We start from the raw sequence: 16,344 nt of genomic DNA, 5'->3' as shown, positions 1-16,344 counted from the left end.
GTGAAATAACCGTTAAGTAGGGTCTGTGCTTCTCTCAAGTGTATCAGACCCCACCAGATGCAATTTTTACCATTTTATTTATTATTTAATATTCGTACTTCCTTGCATCCTCAGTTATTAATTTTATATCATTATTCGTTAGGTTAATTTTATTCTACCATTATGATAAAAAAACTCATTTTTAAATATATATTTTTACCTTCTTGAACGACTTTTACACGCTATGACCAATACAACCGATTGACTAGACTTAAGGTTTATACTGAAGGTGACAAATACCTCGGATATCGACCGTTTCACAACCGGTATAGTGACCACATTGACCTCACAAAACTGTAGGCATCTTTTGCCAACTTGAACGGCCTGTTTAGCTCGTGCATCCGTAGAATTTGACTAAACTTGCCTGGTAACAATATCCCACAGTCCCTTTCGCATCCGCACTTACTATTTTCCCTCAGTATCTGAACGGAAGCTTTATAACCGGCCTAAGTCTAGATGTATCTGGTGGAGAACCGTTGACTAGGTCTTGTCGGGCAAGCCCACACTCACCGTTATAATAGAAGATCGCAATTAAACAAGGCTGCTGTGGAACTTTTCCATCCTTAATAAACCCGTGGTCACCCTAAGTTCGACCGCATTTCCTACAATTTTCACTGTGCCTAAACCTTACACCAATTCACCTTCCACTGCCATCCTTATTTAGAAGTCCGTCTGTCATCGAGATGCCTAGAACGAAGATAGTGAGGACCGACAAGATTTCCTGGTCTTCATGGGAAAAAAAAAACCTTCTTTCCTGGTTGCACTAGCACCGAGGGATGTCTTGGAACGAAAGAGCTAGGGCATACTTTAGGCAGTTCCGCGTGAAACGAACGGGCGAGGCATTAAGATGCAAACAGAACTACCTATTACGGAATCTACGGAAGCTTCACTCTATCTAGGGAATTCCGTCTAAAACCTCCAGCTTAGAGTTACCTCCGCCGTAAGTCCGACGCGAAGAAGCTCGGAGATCTTGCTTGCCGTCTCTTCCAATCTTCACACCTAGAGGCTCCCGCACAACAAATTGCCATTTAATCCGTGTGCTAGAGCAGCTAGCCGTTTTAGAACGCTGTTGCTTCACAAATGACTCGGATAGTGCAAACGAGACTCTACCAGGTAAGATAAAGCGGCAGCCTAGGCTACGGGTCAGGAAGGTTAATAATTCCATAGGTTATACAATCCGACTGCCGCACACTCTAAGATCCGATCTAACGCGCAATGCTTTATACCATTGGAAGTTTGTACATCGTACGGCAGCTGCCACGAGAGCGTCACGTAATGCTGCGATCTTATGATCCTCAACATCTACCATGTTCTACGCACAACTCAACGGACATTACACTATCCACCTTGCACCTTTCAAGGTATCCATGTATCTATAGATAATGTTGACACTAAGGGTCTGCTCTGGCTTTTCGCCGGTAAGCCCATTGAAGACTGATATATAGTGCACAGTATTGCCCCTATAAGAAGATATAGCGTGATTCCTAGGCTTTCCTGAACACCTGAGTCTAAACATACTTGCTATAGCGCGGCGTAGTGTTCTGACCGGATTGGTCGCCTGTCATATAATGATATTACCTCTACTATTGGAACTACCGCGCACAGGGCACCAGCAGCTCCATGGTTCACATTGATAGAGCCTCACTGCCTATGTGCCTCCCGTCCTTCTCGAATTAAATGACTGTTAGGAAGGGAAAACCAACCACGAATGAGGCTGTAGTAATTAATGCCTACTTTTAGAAAGTACTTTGATGATTTATGGTGGTGTACTCTTTACAATCTAGCTTTACTGCTAGCGGCGTCGGTTTTCTTATCTTGGCTGGCGACAATGGCTCGGAAAAATCTTTATAGACAATATATCCAAAGAGCTGTCGCTAAAAGATAAATCATACAGTGAAGGTGAGACTTGCCTAGAGCAGCGCGTTTCCTGCCGTTTCATTTCTTCGACTTAGATGAAGAATCAACGAGCGTCACTAAGGCATTGCCCGTTTCTTGCGCGCTGGATTGTCCTGATAGGTAGAAACCCGCTTTTCCTTGCACAGTTCATCTAAACGAGCCTTCATATTCTCCTGTGTTTCCTCTAATTCTTGGATCCTGTCTTTGAGAGCTGTGGTTTCTCTTAGTAATGTCGCGTTTTCGGTCAATACGTCGGCGAAGCCATCCTGTGTAATGCCATTGATAAAGTGTTCGATTTTCCTATTCATTCTGGTTAGCACGTTGATTAGTTCGCTGGGAAAGCAGACTCAGACTCCAGCAAGGTACCGGAGCAGGAATCTGCCAGACCATGAAGAAGGCTGTGGAACTCACTTGACTCGCTCGTGAAGGCTGCCACTCTTAAGGTTAGCACAATCAAGCCAGCCACTGCACGGTAAGAACTCACTCTGGGGTTTGCTGAGTCGACCGCGAAGGATGCTGTGCTGCAGTGAACTTCAATTCAGCCACCATTCATCTCGCCAGTGGGAACAATAGGAATAAAGTATCAATATCAATATCAATTGTGAATCTCAATGCTTCCTAGAAATAAAAGAGGGTATCTATACACGTGAAACGAGCTTGCTCAAACGAAATGAATGCCAAAAGCTATAAAAAAGACCCTCCAAATCAATGTATTTTCATTTTCATGTGCGGCCAAAATGAGGCAGTTTCGAAGTCAAATCCATCAGTCATACATATTACACGGGGGAAACCTCCTTGGCCGGATCGGTATCTGGTATGCCGCCGAATGTCTGCTCATGAGGGGTCGCATTCGAATCGTGAGGAACCTCAGCACCGGCATTGGAGGCTCCATTGGGAGTCCCATTGCTGACTCCATCAGGCACTTTCTCGGGAGCCTCAGAGGGTGTGGAAGGGGCGCTGTGCTTATCACGAGCCCAGGGGTTAACGCTCGCTTGCATAGATGCGAAGCGGGTACGCGCTGTGGGTGCGCTGATATCGTCGACCCAAGGGATACCACCTTGGCCACGATTCTCTGCCCACGCTCTCTTTTCACGGCGGAGGTCACTCTGTACCCAAGGGATTGTGATTATAGTCCAGACGATGGCCCAGGCAAATGGAAGGGACCAGCCCAGCTGATTGTGCGAGTTAGTTCATGTTCGATTTGTGGTTCGGACTTTTGCTTACTGTGAATGCCACGGGTTCGTCGACTGTGAACACTACCGCGGTAATGGCAGCGGCGAATACAATAGATCCTCCACTCCAGAAGCAGTTCATTTCGAAAAGCATTCGTCGGAAATAGGGACTCGAGAGATATCGTGTTCGAAGGGCGTATCGGTACATCTGTCCACCACCACCGTCTACTGCAACCACATCCTCAATAAGAGCGTATAGAGCGGTCGGCATGACGGAGCCCTTGGGAGTAGATGAAATTCGGAATGGGGCTTTAAAGCCCATCATACGGAAGATGTCGAGAGAGAGGTAGACGATGCCGAAATAGAACATGACGGTCGGGAGAACCATGGCAATGAGACGCACTGGTGGACATGTCAGTATATGATCAGCGGTGATGACATTGCGGAGTTGATCTAACCATATGGTTCGTGAGGTACCGATCCACTGCGATCTTGTTAGCTTGTTACACGAGGTTCCATGGCGCATTCCAAACTTACACGATAAGCTCGACGGCCAAGATCAACCACACAATTGTGAAGTTGATTTGAAAAAAATCCAGCTGTGACATCCATCAGTGTCCATATCCATATGCATTTTTGAGAGAAAAGCCTACCCATGACACGCGGGCATTCAGGGGTCGAGCGCGCGAGCTTTTGCGGAACAAATTGTAAAGGCGGTAAAAGTATTCGAAGACTGAGACACCTCCCAGGGACGCGGTGACGATCGAAAAGACTGCGCGAGATGCAAATCAGCGATTTGGACGGATACAACGGATATCTCTTCCAAACATACCCACGTTATGGGATAGATCCGTCAGATACCATAGACACCAGTAAAAGATCAGAGGCTGGCCCAATGTATCGATCACGAAAATGGTCCAAAAGATGAAAATCGACTTCTTCCTTGTATGGAGCGAGTAGGGGAGCGGTGGCGGCTCGGTGTGCGTTGGGAGTTCGGAGTTCGCTAGTTCGACTTGCGCTGGCTCTTGCGCTGGCCCGGCTTGTGCTGGGACGGTTTCTTCTTCCATCAGGGCGGGACCGCTTGATAGAATTTTCAGGGGTACACGGGTTAAACCAGGGGGGATATTAGGACATGGCGTGCAAGTTTAAAGAGAAGAAAGAGAAGAGGCGTAAGACCAGAAAATTTGGCCGGAAACGACGGGGACTCGGGTACATCCGTTGCCATACAAGTTTGGCTGCGTTAGTAGGTACCTGACGTAACGTGGCGTGATGTCATCGAAAACAAACCTTGGAAGTATCTACACAGCCCTCTGATCATTCACCTTTTCGAAGTGTTTCTATACTTAATCTCTGCTATAACGTTATACTTTATTAAAAATCTTTCCTTTCCCTAATCATGTCAAATAACAATCAAGGATCACTGAAGACAATGGACACTCGACAAATCCGGTTTGCCAACAAGTGCCCCTAGAGTGATTCGATGTCAGTATGCAGTAGATATGTCGACATATAGCGTGCAATAGATTAAGAAACCGGTAATCGAGTCGAGACCGGTGCACCGCAGATCCCGACCCCGATCGTTCGTGTTTCACATCCGCCGTCTCCCGCTATCACATCCGGGATATCCTAATGCCACGCATCTTCAAATAGGTAATCGTGATATCCTGACATTTAGACGGTAAATCATATTATGTCGATGTTTTTGTCTTATCACATGGCAAGCTTTTGTAGTTTTTGAGGAAATCGAGGAAAGTACTGTAAGTTGATAAGATGAGAATTGAGGACAGAAGGCGGTGTCAGGTGACAGAAAAAGACATGGACACTTGAGCGGTGGACAGTGGCAGAAAAGGCAAACTGGAGCGACCGGAGTTCGAGTCGACAACTGATCTTTTCACCCCTCGCTTTTCTCTCTCTTTTTCCCTTCAACCTTCACCGCACCTCGCATCACTTCTTACTCGTATCAAATCATCTCTACAATTATGTAGCCATGGCACCAAGTTTACAACTTCTTATCGATTACGTGCTGAACGAAGTCGCGCTGTGCGGAAACCAAGGTGTGTATAGCTCTTCGCTCAGACCCACATTTCATCACCACGGGGATGCATGTCATCGCTTGGCGCCGAAGCATAAACGATCTATGCCGGGCCCTTTGTATACATTGCTCTGCTTTTCGGCTTTCCCGTGCTTATTATACAACCCTGCTCAAATTCCGATCTGCTCTGTTATATTTGCTAACCCACTTCAAGGCGCAACTTTATCATTTGTTCTCCAAGCCATCACAGCTTTCTATCAAAGTCAATCGCGTGATGGAACGCATCAACAGAACGTCGATCGTCGTTTCCAAGCAAAGGTCTGGAGCTGGCTCACGAAGAACCCAGAGGTGTCTGTGGGCCAAAAGACTGAATTCAACCATCTCACGCTGGACGAGGCCGAGCAGCTTGACTCGCAAGCTCTCGAGGCCGAACCAGATACCGACCAAAATCATCAATCGCACCTTCGAATTTTTGTCTCAAGGGAGCGAACATGGTTCGCTATCACTGGACACGAACCAGATGAAAGTAAGGTAATGCCGCTTGAACTCGTCCTGCTGTCAATTATCGCTTCCCGCAAGTCGGAAGGTATTGTGCAGCCAGAATTGGTCAAGCTCAGTGGCCAGGACAAACGGTCCGTTCCTACACGCACAGATAAGTTACAAGCCAAGGGATACATCGATAAGCGTCCGGTTCAGATCAGAGGGGCTCGAACAAGTCTCTGCACGCTGAAACGGTTCTTGCGCTCCACTGCCAACGAAGGGAACGGACAGTCACCGGAACAATCCCAAGCAATGGTCATGATCGATTTTGATGCTTTCAATGACAAACTATTTGACATTCTTCGAGAACATCAAATTGTTGCCCGCACTGATCTGAAACGGCTTCTGGGATTCGATGACCCTTGGCGATGGCGGATTTTGTCTCGTGCAATTCGCAAGTATGAGCGAATAGGTGTTTTGAAGCGTGTGAGAGCGAAGTCACAATACGACAAGCTGCACCCCTGCATCAAGCTTCAACGGGAGCCCACAGAAACGGACCTGAAAATGTTCCATGAATTTAAACTTGATGTCCTGGACAACAACGGGGCGAGGGATCTCGGTGACATAGACCAAGACGAGCTGGATATTGCAGGCAAACGTGAGCTTGAAGCAGACGAAGGTGGACTCAACCTGATACAAGAGCACGTCGAAGATGTCGGACGGACGGTGCCGAGTTGGAATCCAGAACGCAACACCCACAACCAGATGTTTGACATTATTGAGCGAACAGGTACCTCGGGAATGACAAACCAGGTAAGATAAATTCATTCTTTTAAGCGAACATCGAGCTAACTAAATGTATAGGAAGTCGCCCGAGCTCTCTTTGGAAACTTCTACAGGAGACCTGCAGAGAATATCTTGCAACGTCTGGTCGATCTTTGGCAAATGTCCCAACCGCTCCATCTCCGCCATTTTGCAATCGTGCGAGATATGGCAATGCAAAAGACCACCATGTTCTATGTTCATTATGCTGGACACAATTTTGCAAAGCTTGTGGAAGCTGGCCAGGCGTCCTGGGAGGCGGTCGAATTCCCAGAAAAGAAGGCTAAATCATTGAAGATTGACATTCCGCCCTTCAATGTTGTTGCTCAACTCGATGAACATGGTTTCCCTCAAAAGGAACCCTCTAAGAGCTTCTTGGAGAACCCCAACGCTACTCTACGTGACGGGATCGTCAATGCCAATCCGTCGGATTACTTGCTTTCTACAAGCGATCCATTTGTCGTTCGGCTCCCGGACGGCAGAAATGGTATGCCCTTTCCTCAAAGGTCTAATATATTGGAAACATATGGGTACATATGGCTAACAATGTCTCGCAGTTGTACGTACCCGTCTCGACAAGCTTCCTCCTGGGTCCAAACAACATATGGATGTCCGCCCGCGGTCAAAGGGGCGCCCCAAAGGCGTTCTCAACAAAAAGACGATAGCAAAGCTTGCTAAGATAGCCGAGACCAAAGGACTTGCAGCGAGAGGATCTGAAGTCAGAGAATCAGCAACCGAAGAGTCTCCACCCGAAGAATCTGCAGCCATTGAATCTTCGGTGGTTGATCCTGCAGCCTCAGAGCCGGAACACCAATCCACATCCAAAAAAGCTCCTGCTCTGGATGATTGGAATGCTATTCCACGGAAGATAAGGAAATCAGCCGCTAGAGCCAATGCATTCCAGGGAATGTCGAGGATAGAGAAGCTCAAAGCACTCGGCATGGATGAAAGCTGGACTGAGTACAAGGTTCTGCTCATGGACATGCCTGTACCTGGGGTGTACATTACCCCCCATGGGCGAAGAAGGCCCACTGGTAAGGCCCGAGGTCGACCTAGAAAGAGTCGAATTGCAGTTTTCAAATCACCAAAACTGGCCGAATTCCCTTGGTTTGTCAAGGACGACGTTTCGGATGATGAAATGCAAGAGGACAATACCTCAGCTCGCGCGTCGGAATCCGTTTCCAATGAAAACACACCTTCAAATACTCGCTGGCCCACTGTGAATTCACCCGCACCGTCGTCAATACCAAACACGAATGATCCGGAAAGCGGAAGACCCTCAAAGCGTCCTCGTCTTGGAGACGCCCAAAGCGAAACTAATCAGGTATCTTTGGAAACGCCGGAAGGAACTTTGCCAGACAATACAGCTCGAGCGAGCATAGAGGATACAACTGCAGTTACTACACCACGTCGTCGAGACAAGAGTGGTGGTAGTGTACATCCACTCGACGATGAGCAAAACCAAACGCCTTCAAAACGACGCCGTGTTGGAGCTTCCAACCCAAGCCCAAACAAAGACATCGCTACAGCATCCTCACCAGCCAAGCCATTTGAACACTTTGCACCTCGTGGAAGTCCTGCGTATCCCCAACAGTCGAATACCACCAGAAAAGCCCCCCGGCAGCATAAGAACCTTCTTAGCACGGCTGAAGCACAGCCACCCATCGCACCCCCGAGGCCTCTAATCGAGAGAGGCGGGTCGATTAGTTTCCTCCGCAGAAAGGTGATCCTGGAGCTTATGGAACGGGCTGGTGGCGTGTTCCCCACGGGCGCTGCGCTTTGGTATCCATTTGTTTCGGAATGGATGAAGGCGAGGCCCAAGGAGAGACCAGATATGCGGACCATCAATACTGCGGTCAAGGTACTGGTTGATGCCGGTCAGATTCGGCAGTTGACATTCAGTGGCAGAGACAGAAAGGGTGTGATGGTCACTAGAACATTGTTGATGAAGTCGGAGCTTTCTCCCGAGGATGCAAGGGTCAAGGATCTGCAGAATAAAATGCTAGCCACTGACGTTCACGAACCGAGGCCGAACTTCTCAGAGAATGTGGTATTGAACCCCGGATTGACAAGAAGCGGACGTCGACAAACAGGCGAACCACCCAAACAACAGAAATTCAGATTTCCTTTGGAAACTAAAGCTACGGTCACTTTACATCAAAAGCCTGCATTTGCGAAGGCCGCAGAAGCACGAAGAGGGAGAGCAATTCAAAAACGCCTCATGCGGGGCTTGCAAGCCGAGGCTGACGCTTTCATGTTGGACGAGGAGAGTGAAAGACAGTATGGAGTCCAGCGGCTTATGACAATTGCACGACCCCCTGTGCTAGACATGAATGTCCACCCGCTCACCTCGGTCATTCGCCCTGACCGGAAATCAGCCCGGAAGGGATCTATCAGGCGCCTCGATACTCTCATCAACCCCAAGCAACGCATGAGACCAATTTCCAATATCAGCCAATATGCCCTGTTAATGGCACCGGTGCAGGAGTTCCATCCAACCAGTGGCACATTTTCCACCGGCTCGTGGCTCGTGAAATCAAAGAAAGCAAAGCGCGGTATCAACCCTAAACAATTCGTCAGCAAATTGGCTGAATTGGCCGACCAGTCACAAATCTCAGACACCTTCAACGCAACAGCTGATAAGATTATGAAGTGGGAGGTTGACCACGAGGACGTCTTCAATTCCAATCTTGAGGGCATGCAATACATCAACCAAACTCTACAGGGTGAATTCGAGACAGAGCCAATCAGCGGGGAAATTCGATTTGAGATAGACATGCCTCGACCGTCGCCACTTCCAGTTCCAACGCCCATGGAGACGCGGTCGATCACTTCCCGTCGCCTACAGACTGATGATACATTCCAGCTCAAACGAAAGAAGCGACGTAAGCCGCGTCCCAACCGCCGTTTGGCCGCACTTGATGAAGTTGCAACACCTGATAAAGACAAACCCGCACCTCGCCAATTGGTTCGTCGGCAGACACGCAGTTCGATACCCGAGCAACTGCTCCGAAACATCATGATCGCCATAACAGCCGTCCGCGTGCTTACTGGTGGATTGGACGCAAGAGTTGTCGAGTGGAATCTTGTAACACGTGCTTTCCCAGAGCACGACCCATCGGCGATGGAACAAAAGGCACGGCGGTGTCTGAACAGAAATCGTCTACAGATCGCGAAGATGCAGAGGGACTTTCAAGAACGGTATCTTGAAGCCTATGAGAAGGATCTGGTTCCGACCATTGACTACAACGATTTAGAAAACTACGACTGGCCTGGTGTTGTAGAGTGGGCTAGCACTCACTTGGATGTTCCTCTTTCCCAGAGCATCCCAGATCTTCCTGCAACACGCGAACAGTTTGACGCTGTGTTCGAGCTGCGCGAGGAACCTCTCACAGCAAGCGATGAAGTCTACCAGTCCGTGCACGGTTCCACCATCAACCATAAGCGCGCTCTTATGGCCCGCACTCCATTCGCTGTTCCTGTGATTGAAAAAGAACAAGCCGGACTTACTGTACGACAGAAGGGTGTGGCACGTCTTGAGGATGCAAAGTCCTGGGTCCGCGCAAACATCATCACCTCGGAGGAGAACTACAAGTCTGCCGAGGCAGCCGACGTCCTGAATCGCATTGGCGAGCCGCTCATCACAGATGCCACACAGGCACTGGTGAACGATCGCGTCATCACCATGACGAACAGTGGCCGCATCCTCCCGGGCCGCAACTACGATATCTCAGACAACTTCCTGCAGACGCTCAGCCGCAAACGAGCCGTGGACAGTACCCAACTCGTTCGTGCTGCCCAGTTCAAAACCATGATCCTGGACCCGCAGCTCCAGAGCCTCGGCATCTTCGATGTCAAATATAACGCAGAAGACGGCGACATTCTCGCTCTCATCAACCTTGCTACGTCTGGCCGTGTCGAACTACGGCCTTCTGGTGCACCCCGCGACAAATTCGGTCTTACAGATGGTGGATATCTCACGCGGCAAATGGATAAAACTCGTCTCCGTTTCCCTGTGAAGGTCCTTCCCACCGAAAGCTATGTCTACGGAAATCCCATCCTCGAAAGGGCGGCATCTATTCCACCTCCGCCGCCACCGCCTGTATCACCATACACAGATCTGGGACGCAGGTGTCCAATGTGGTTCGATATCCACGGTGAGCTTGTCCCTCGTCTCTGGACAATGGCTATGGGTGCCGTCCTCGGGTGCATGGTGCTTCGACCCGGTGTCAATGCACGCAGCATTTCCAACATGATGAAGCCAACACTGGCCCCCTGGGAAGTTATTCTATTGTTGCAATGGTTGGCCGAAGTGGGTGCGGTCAAGGGAGATGGAAATGACGAGTGTGCCGCGTGGCTCTTGCAAGAATGGTGGTGGATGGTTGTGTCCTAAGTGCCAAGTTCTAAGTTCAAAGTTCTGATCTCAGACCTGGAAATTTCACGAATTGTAAGAATAGCAGGAAAGATTCAAAATTTTCACAAATGCCGTGTTTGATTTCAATAAACATCTAGAGGTATCATGGTAATATGCACATAAACTCCGTACATGTAGTCCCACCCGCCGAAACGCAAAAAGCAAAGATATCGCAACAGTGATGGTCATATTTCATGTTCATAGATCGTCGACGTTGGCGACTCGTCGTAAGATCAATATGATCAGAGCAATAACGACGCCGACAATGGCTCGGTCCAGCCATACGCCCTCTGACGACTCTTGATCCAAGGGTATTGGTTGAGCAGGGATCGTGCGGGTAGGTGCAGGTGCAGGTGCAGACACAGGAGCTGCAGCTGCAGGTCTCGGTGATGATGCAGGTGCGGATGCTGGAGCTGGCGCTGGCAATGTGGCAGGGACAGCCGCAGTAAGGGTGGGAGCAGACGGCGCAATCGGAGTATTTTCGCCCTGATGGCCAGAAGCTTGAGCTGGCGCCTGCACCGGAACTTCACTCTGGTCTCGAGCAACACCGTCGTCCTTCTGCTTCTTCTCATCCCCCTCACCCTCCCCAGTCCCTACCCTAGCCCCTTCAGTCTCAACATCAACCTCAACCCCCCGGTCCCGACAAACTGCCCACCACCTCCTCATCCCCTCCAAATTCCCAACTCCACACTCGCGACAAACCCAACTCGTCGAAGCCCTCGCAAACTCCCTCCTAAGAGAAGGACTCCCCTCCATCCCCCCAACCTGCCCCTGACTCTCAGCTCCCATAATCTCCGACCGAATCGCCAAAAGCGCCGTGCGCACCCCCCAGGCCGGCTGCCATGTTTCCTCGTGATGACCCGAGATACTAAGGCAGATCTCGCGGTTGACTTCGAAGCGGCCGGATGGTGTCAGGAAGCGGAAGGATGGCGGGCGCAGTGGGTATGTCGGTGGGAAGGTTATGCGGCCGTGGTACAGACCATGGCTGTAGGGGGATGGGGATGGTGGGCCTACTAGTGTAAAGTGCCAGTCGTGTAGGTTGTCATCTGTTATTGGTGTTGCCGTGAAGTAGGGGCTTGGGTTCTTATGGAGGTCGCTGCTTTCTTTTAGGAGACGGCGGGTTGAGGGGGATGTCATTTTCTTGTCTCTCTAGCTTTCTGTGTATGGTTGCTGGATTGAAAGGCTGTGTATGTTGTTGAATGTGGATGTTGGAGGTTGGAGAGGATAAGAAGTGGAGAATCGATAAGATGCCAAGTGTCCCGTCATTATTAAGGTTGTGCATGCTTACATATGCATCTTTGCATAATATTTTGATATTTTGATATTTGAATATTTGACGTTTGAACTTTCAATGCTTAACTTATATCTTTACAGCATGCTATGCTACGCTTAATCCCAATCTCGCCATTCATCCGGATCATCACGTGAAGCCTGAGGACGCCCCACCCCCGGATCCAACAATCCATTCCCCTCAACCTCATCTTCAAAATCACTATCACCAGGCCTCGGTCTCGGAGACCTTGGCGCAAGAGTCTGCATGGAGACACTAGTCGGAGGCCGTTCAGGCGTGGTACCACGTTTCGGCGTGCGCAAGGGTTGCGCGGTGCCAGCAGGGTCTCTCCAACTATGACTGTTATCCAGGTTGCGCTGGTACAGTTCGTGGTAGTACTGCTGTTCCTCGGAAGATTCCTGGTCTCGCTGAGATCGCATGCGGTCCCGCGCTTCTAGGAATTTCTCACTGGGTTCCCAGCCCCAGCCGTCGCCGGTGGTTGTGCAGATTGGGAGAGGCCAGAGGAGTGGTCGTTCGCCGAAGAGGTGGAGGAGGTTTCGACGCCAGCCGTGGTCGAAGGCGCTGGGCATTTTCTCGTTGTCTTCGTAGTTTTGGTACTCTTGGTACCTTTCATGTTCGCGCTGTCGCTCCATTTCGGCGTATGATCGCGTCAGAGCCTGTTGGGCTGGTGTGAGGTGGTTGTCTGGACCTGAGGCACCGGACATAGGGTCTGTTGAGCGCGGGTCTGGAGATAGGTGCTCTTCACCTTCTTCCGCACGAGTGACTCCTGGGATGGCATTGGCATGCGCATCGATGATCTGGTTTCCATACCCTTGCAGTCGACCGGTCAAGCTAGGTTCCGGCTCACCCCAGTAATTATCGCTGGGCGGCTGCTCATTGCGCTTGCGGTCCAACGCCTTACGCAAAGGCGAGACATATCGCGTCCTCTCTAGACACTCGATGGTCGTTGTCCCACGAACAGCAAGACTAATATGCCAAGCTGTAAATCCCGTCAAGACCAACCCAATAATACCACCAAGAATCGCCAACAAAACGACATTCACGGGTAGAATGGTATCCATGTACTGGGTGTCGTTGAGAATCTCAGTCCAAACCCAAATAGAAGCAACGCTAAAAACAACCCAACAAAACAGCGAGGTGTAGATCAAAAATAGCAGAAAGGCTTTGTAGTTATACAGTCCCACGCACGTTGCCAGCCACGGGCAGTGGTGGTCCATCTTTAAGACACATCGCTTGCACGTTGAACAATGGTGCGCGCGGTCTGGTTTCGGGCACTGGCATTTCTTGCAGTACCGCGACTCGCCGGTCGAGCTGACGGTATATGAGGTGAACTCCGGATATTCGGAGACAGGGACGGCGCTGTATTCGTGGCGGTCAGCGCCGCGGCGGGTCGGCGATCCCGGGTCGGTAAATACGGCGACGGTATAGGAGAAGTTGAGGAGGGCGTAGAGTGTGAATGCGAGTGCCGTACTTGGGATTCCTGCCACGATAACATTGTTAGTATACTTGGATAAATTGCGTGTAGATAAAAAGCCTGTGCAGGCAGCAGGCCGAATGCGGCGTACCGATCCATTCACTCTTTGAAGGCTTGATGCCAATGCTGATTGCAACGTAGACCGCCCATGTTGTGAGGCCGTAGATAAAGGCGAGTGGAAAGCAGCTTGCTGCCGCACAGCAGTAGCGTTCACAGCGGAGAGCCCAGGCTCGAGGGCGCCGCTTCGGCCAGGAGGGCGAGGTTGGGGGTGACGAGGCCAAGGTGGCCATTTTGGGGGGGTTCACAGTACAGAGTTGGGAGTGAGGTGCATCGGAGAGCCTCAGAGGAATATTTCCATTATAAAACAAAGCAGAACAGAGAGATGAAGTCAGACATCGGATTTGGAATCTGAGTATCAGGTGAGATCAGGTACATGTACGGTATGCGTAATTTACTTCGCCACAGCCACACTAAAACTGTGGCGTCGTAGATATCCCGAGTCTATTTTGGGAACTACAGCAATACGAACTGGAAGAATAATTGATCTATTTACAAGGACTTTCTCTTGTGTAGTAAAAAGCTGGATATTTACAGTAATGCTAATAGATCTATCAACATGTTGATAGAATGCAATAAAATGGTCCAAACATAGCAGAAATAGCACGATCAAGTGCTGTTGGTGTTAGTGAAAGTCAGAGTGTTCTGCTTGCACCAGCCATTGACAGGCAGACAACTCAAGCGATAGCACCACGAGCAGTTCGAGGTAGGGTATTTGTAAAAGTCGACAAGCAACATAATGAAACCAATCAGGACCGCCACCAAAGCACCGGCGCGGACAACCCACCACAACCACCAAAGAGGCTTGCGGCCCTTGAAGAAGTTGATGGGATTCTTGGAGTTCTCGATATCCTGGCTCGAGTTGGACATGCCGCGTTTGCTCTTGAACATGTCCATGAAAGAGGTTGTCTTTCTGTTGTCGGGGGTAGCCTGGCCGGCTCCACCGCTCATGGCGACATATGGCTGGCGGGCCAGACCGATGCGCTCGCGGAGAACATTGGGGGAGCGCATGATAGTTAAGCCAATAGCAAGACCCATGATGAAGCCACCGATATGGGAGAAGTTGTCCAGCCCGGGAAGAAGGCCCAGAACAAAGGAGACAGCCACACCCAGGATCATGATAATAAGCTCGACCCATGGGGACTCACGCTGAGTCCAATCGTAAAGAAGGTCGAGCAAGTAGAGCGCGAGGATACCGAACAGGGCACCCGAGCAGCCGTCACTGGGGTCCAATTGGGAAGCATAGTTTCCACCCAGTACAAAGCCGAAGATACCACTGGCAAAATATGTCAAGGTATACCGCCAAATTCCAATCATGCGCTCCATGTCCGCGCCCATGGTCATTTGAACCAGCAAATTGAAGCCAATGTGGACGAAACCTCCGTGCAAGAAAATGGGAATGATGAAGCGGTACCACTGGTTGGGAGCGGGGTTATCATCTGTTGATCCTCCGACATGGGGATTGGGTACGCCGCCAAAGCCGCAGGACTCCGACAATGAGCACGACTGGTCGGTGGTGGAAGTGGCATTCGGGCAGGGCCAGAAGATAGTTGTGTTGGCGTTCTGGATTCCCTCCACGTTCTTCATGCAGGGATCGTAGCGCGCTCCCATGTAGATTTGGACGTATGGTGAAGGGCCGATCATCGGATTGAAGGTGGGTTTCGTTTCAATAACCGATCCTGTCAACTGGGCTAGTAGAGGAAAGCTTTGGTTAGTCTTCTCTCCGAGACGGTTAAGCGCCGAGAACCGAACTCACCATTCTTGACCAGTTCGACGATGAACACGATGATCTGGGCCAAAGTCAAGATATATGTCACCCAGGCGATCTTCTTCTTGAAGAACCCCTTCTTTCGGCCATCACCTCGTCGGCTATCTTCTAGTGCCCCTGGCGATGGAGGGTATTGTGTCTGTTGGCGCATCCAATCAGGGTTGTTGCCATACTGTGTCTGAGCTTTCAAGGGAATGTTCTCTGAGTAGTGGTCGCCTTCTGTTACACGTCCTGCGGTCTGGTATTGTCCATTGTCTGAAACAAAAGATTGTTGACTTTCTCTGTTGTGATAAGGGGCGGACGGGTCGTCATGGTTTGCGCTGTGGCTGGCGTAGCCGATTCCAGGGGCTATCGTCGGGGTTTGATGTGTTGAACCAGGGACAGCTTGGTCGTATGTTGGAGGTTGAGGGATGTTCTGGTGATAGTAGTCGTTGGCGGCCATGATGGGCGGCCGAGGTTGGTCTAGCAGGATCGGAACAGGGAGATCCTTGAAGTTGTTGAGAGAAAGTGAGATTGAAATAAGCTTCCTTAACGATGGAGAAGCCCTTAAAAAGCGAGAGTGTTGGAAAGTGAGGTGTGTGAAGAAGCAGGCAGTCACATTACTCAAAAGTTATTTTTGGGCCGATCGACGCAGACTCAGCCGCGCGGTCTGCGTGTGTTCCACTCCGCCACGTATTTCCTGGGTCCTCCGCCCCGAGATTCTCTGTCTCTTGGCTCAGTCCTACTACGGTATACTACGTTGGGCGAACGCGCACGCGATATCAGCCTCATGCCAAGCATTGACTACGTACCGCTATACTCCGCCCTGCACCAGCCACTCGGTAAATGGTAAATATATCCATGGTCATTGTTAACATTATGTATTAGACTGGTATCAATAGAATTCATGGGCGACTGGT

The 16,344-nt window shown here is 50.1% G+C and overlaps 5 protein-coding genes across 5 annotated transcripts; 1 reads left to right on the top strand and 4 right to left on the bottom strand.

The window, feature by feature from the left end:
• Positions 1-2,711: 2,711 nt before the first annotated feature.
• PENARI_c004G03940 (uncharacterized protein) lies at positions 2,712-4,174 on the bottom strand (the record flags this gene model as incomplete). Its single annotated transcript, XM_022629064.1, has 6 exons — positions 2,712-3,107; positions 3,160-3,509; positions 3,566-3,591; positions 3,645-3,706; positions 3,761-3,879; positions 3,940-4,174. 6 exons carry the CDS (start codon positions 4,172-4,174, stop codon positions 2,712-2,714), a joined length of 1,188 nt encoding a protein of 395 aa, XP_022490925.1.
• Positions 4,175-5,094: 920 nt separating this feature from the next.
• PENARI_c004G07426 (uncharacterized protein) lies at positions 5,095-10,834 on the top strand (the record flags this gene model as incomplete). The annotated part of the gene is made up of 4 exons (XM_022629237.1): positions 5,095-5,161; positions 5,354-6,432; positions 6,484-6,928; positions 6,999-10,834. 4 exons carry the CDS (start codon positions 5,095-5,097, stop codon positions 10,832-10,834), a joined length of 5,427 nt encoding a protein of 1,808 aa, XP_022490780.1.
• Positions 10,835-11,053: 219 nt separating this feature from the next.
• PENARI_c004G12440 (uncharacterized protein) lies at positions 11,054-11,992 on the bottom strand (the record flags this gene model as incomplete). Its single annotated transcript, XM_022629509.1, has 1 exon — positions 11,054-11,992. The coding sequence occupies one exon, from the start codon at positions 11,990-11,992 to the stop codon at positions 11,054-11,056; it is 939 nt and encodes a 312-aa protein (XP_022490813.1).
• Positions 11,993-12,244: 252 nt separating this feature from the next.
• On the bottom strand, positions 12,245-13,910 carry PENARI_c004G08808 (DHHC family palmitoyltransferase; the record flags this gene model as incomplete). Its single annotated transcript, XM_022629304.1, has 2 exons — positions 12,245-13,626; positions 13,712-13,910. The coding sequence occupies 2 exons, from the start codon at positions 13,908-13,910 to the stop codon at positions 12,245-12,247; spliced, it is 1,581 nt and encodes a 526-aa protein (XP_022491214.1).
• A 376-nt stretch (positions 13,911-14,286) lies between these two features.
• On the bottom strand, positions 14,287-15,887 carry PENARI_c004G01684 (rhomboid family membrane protein; the record flags this gene model as incomplete). The annotated part of the gene is made up of 2 exons (XM_022628952.1): positions 14,287-15,368; positions 15,434-15,887. 2 exons carry the CDS (start codon positions 15,885-15,887, stop codon positions 14,287-14,289), a joined length of 1,536 nt encoding a protein of 511 aa, XP_022490993.1.
• Between the last annotated feature and the right edge of the window lie 457 nt (positions 15,888-16,344).

Source organism: Penicillium arizonense (assembly GCF_001773325.1).
Source record: "Penicillium arizonense strain CBS 141311 chromosome Unknown PENARI_contig004, whole genome shotgun sequence".
Lineage (NCBI taxonomy): Eukaryota > Fungi > Ascomycota > Eurotiomycetes > Eurotiales > Aspergillaceae > Penicillium > Penicillium arizonense.
The sequence above is the reverse complement of the archived record's forward strand: the minus strand, read 5'-3'. Positions and strand labels throughout refer to the sequence as shown.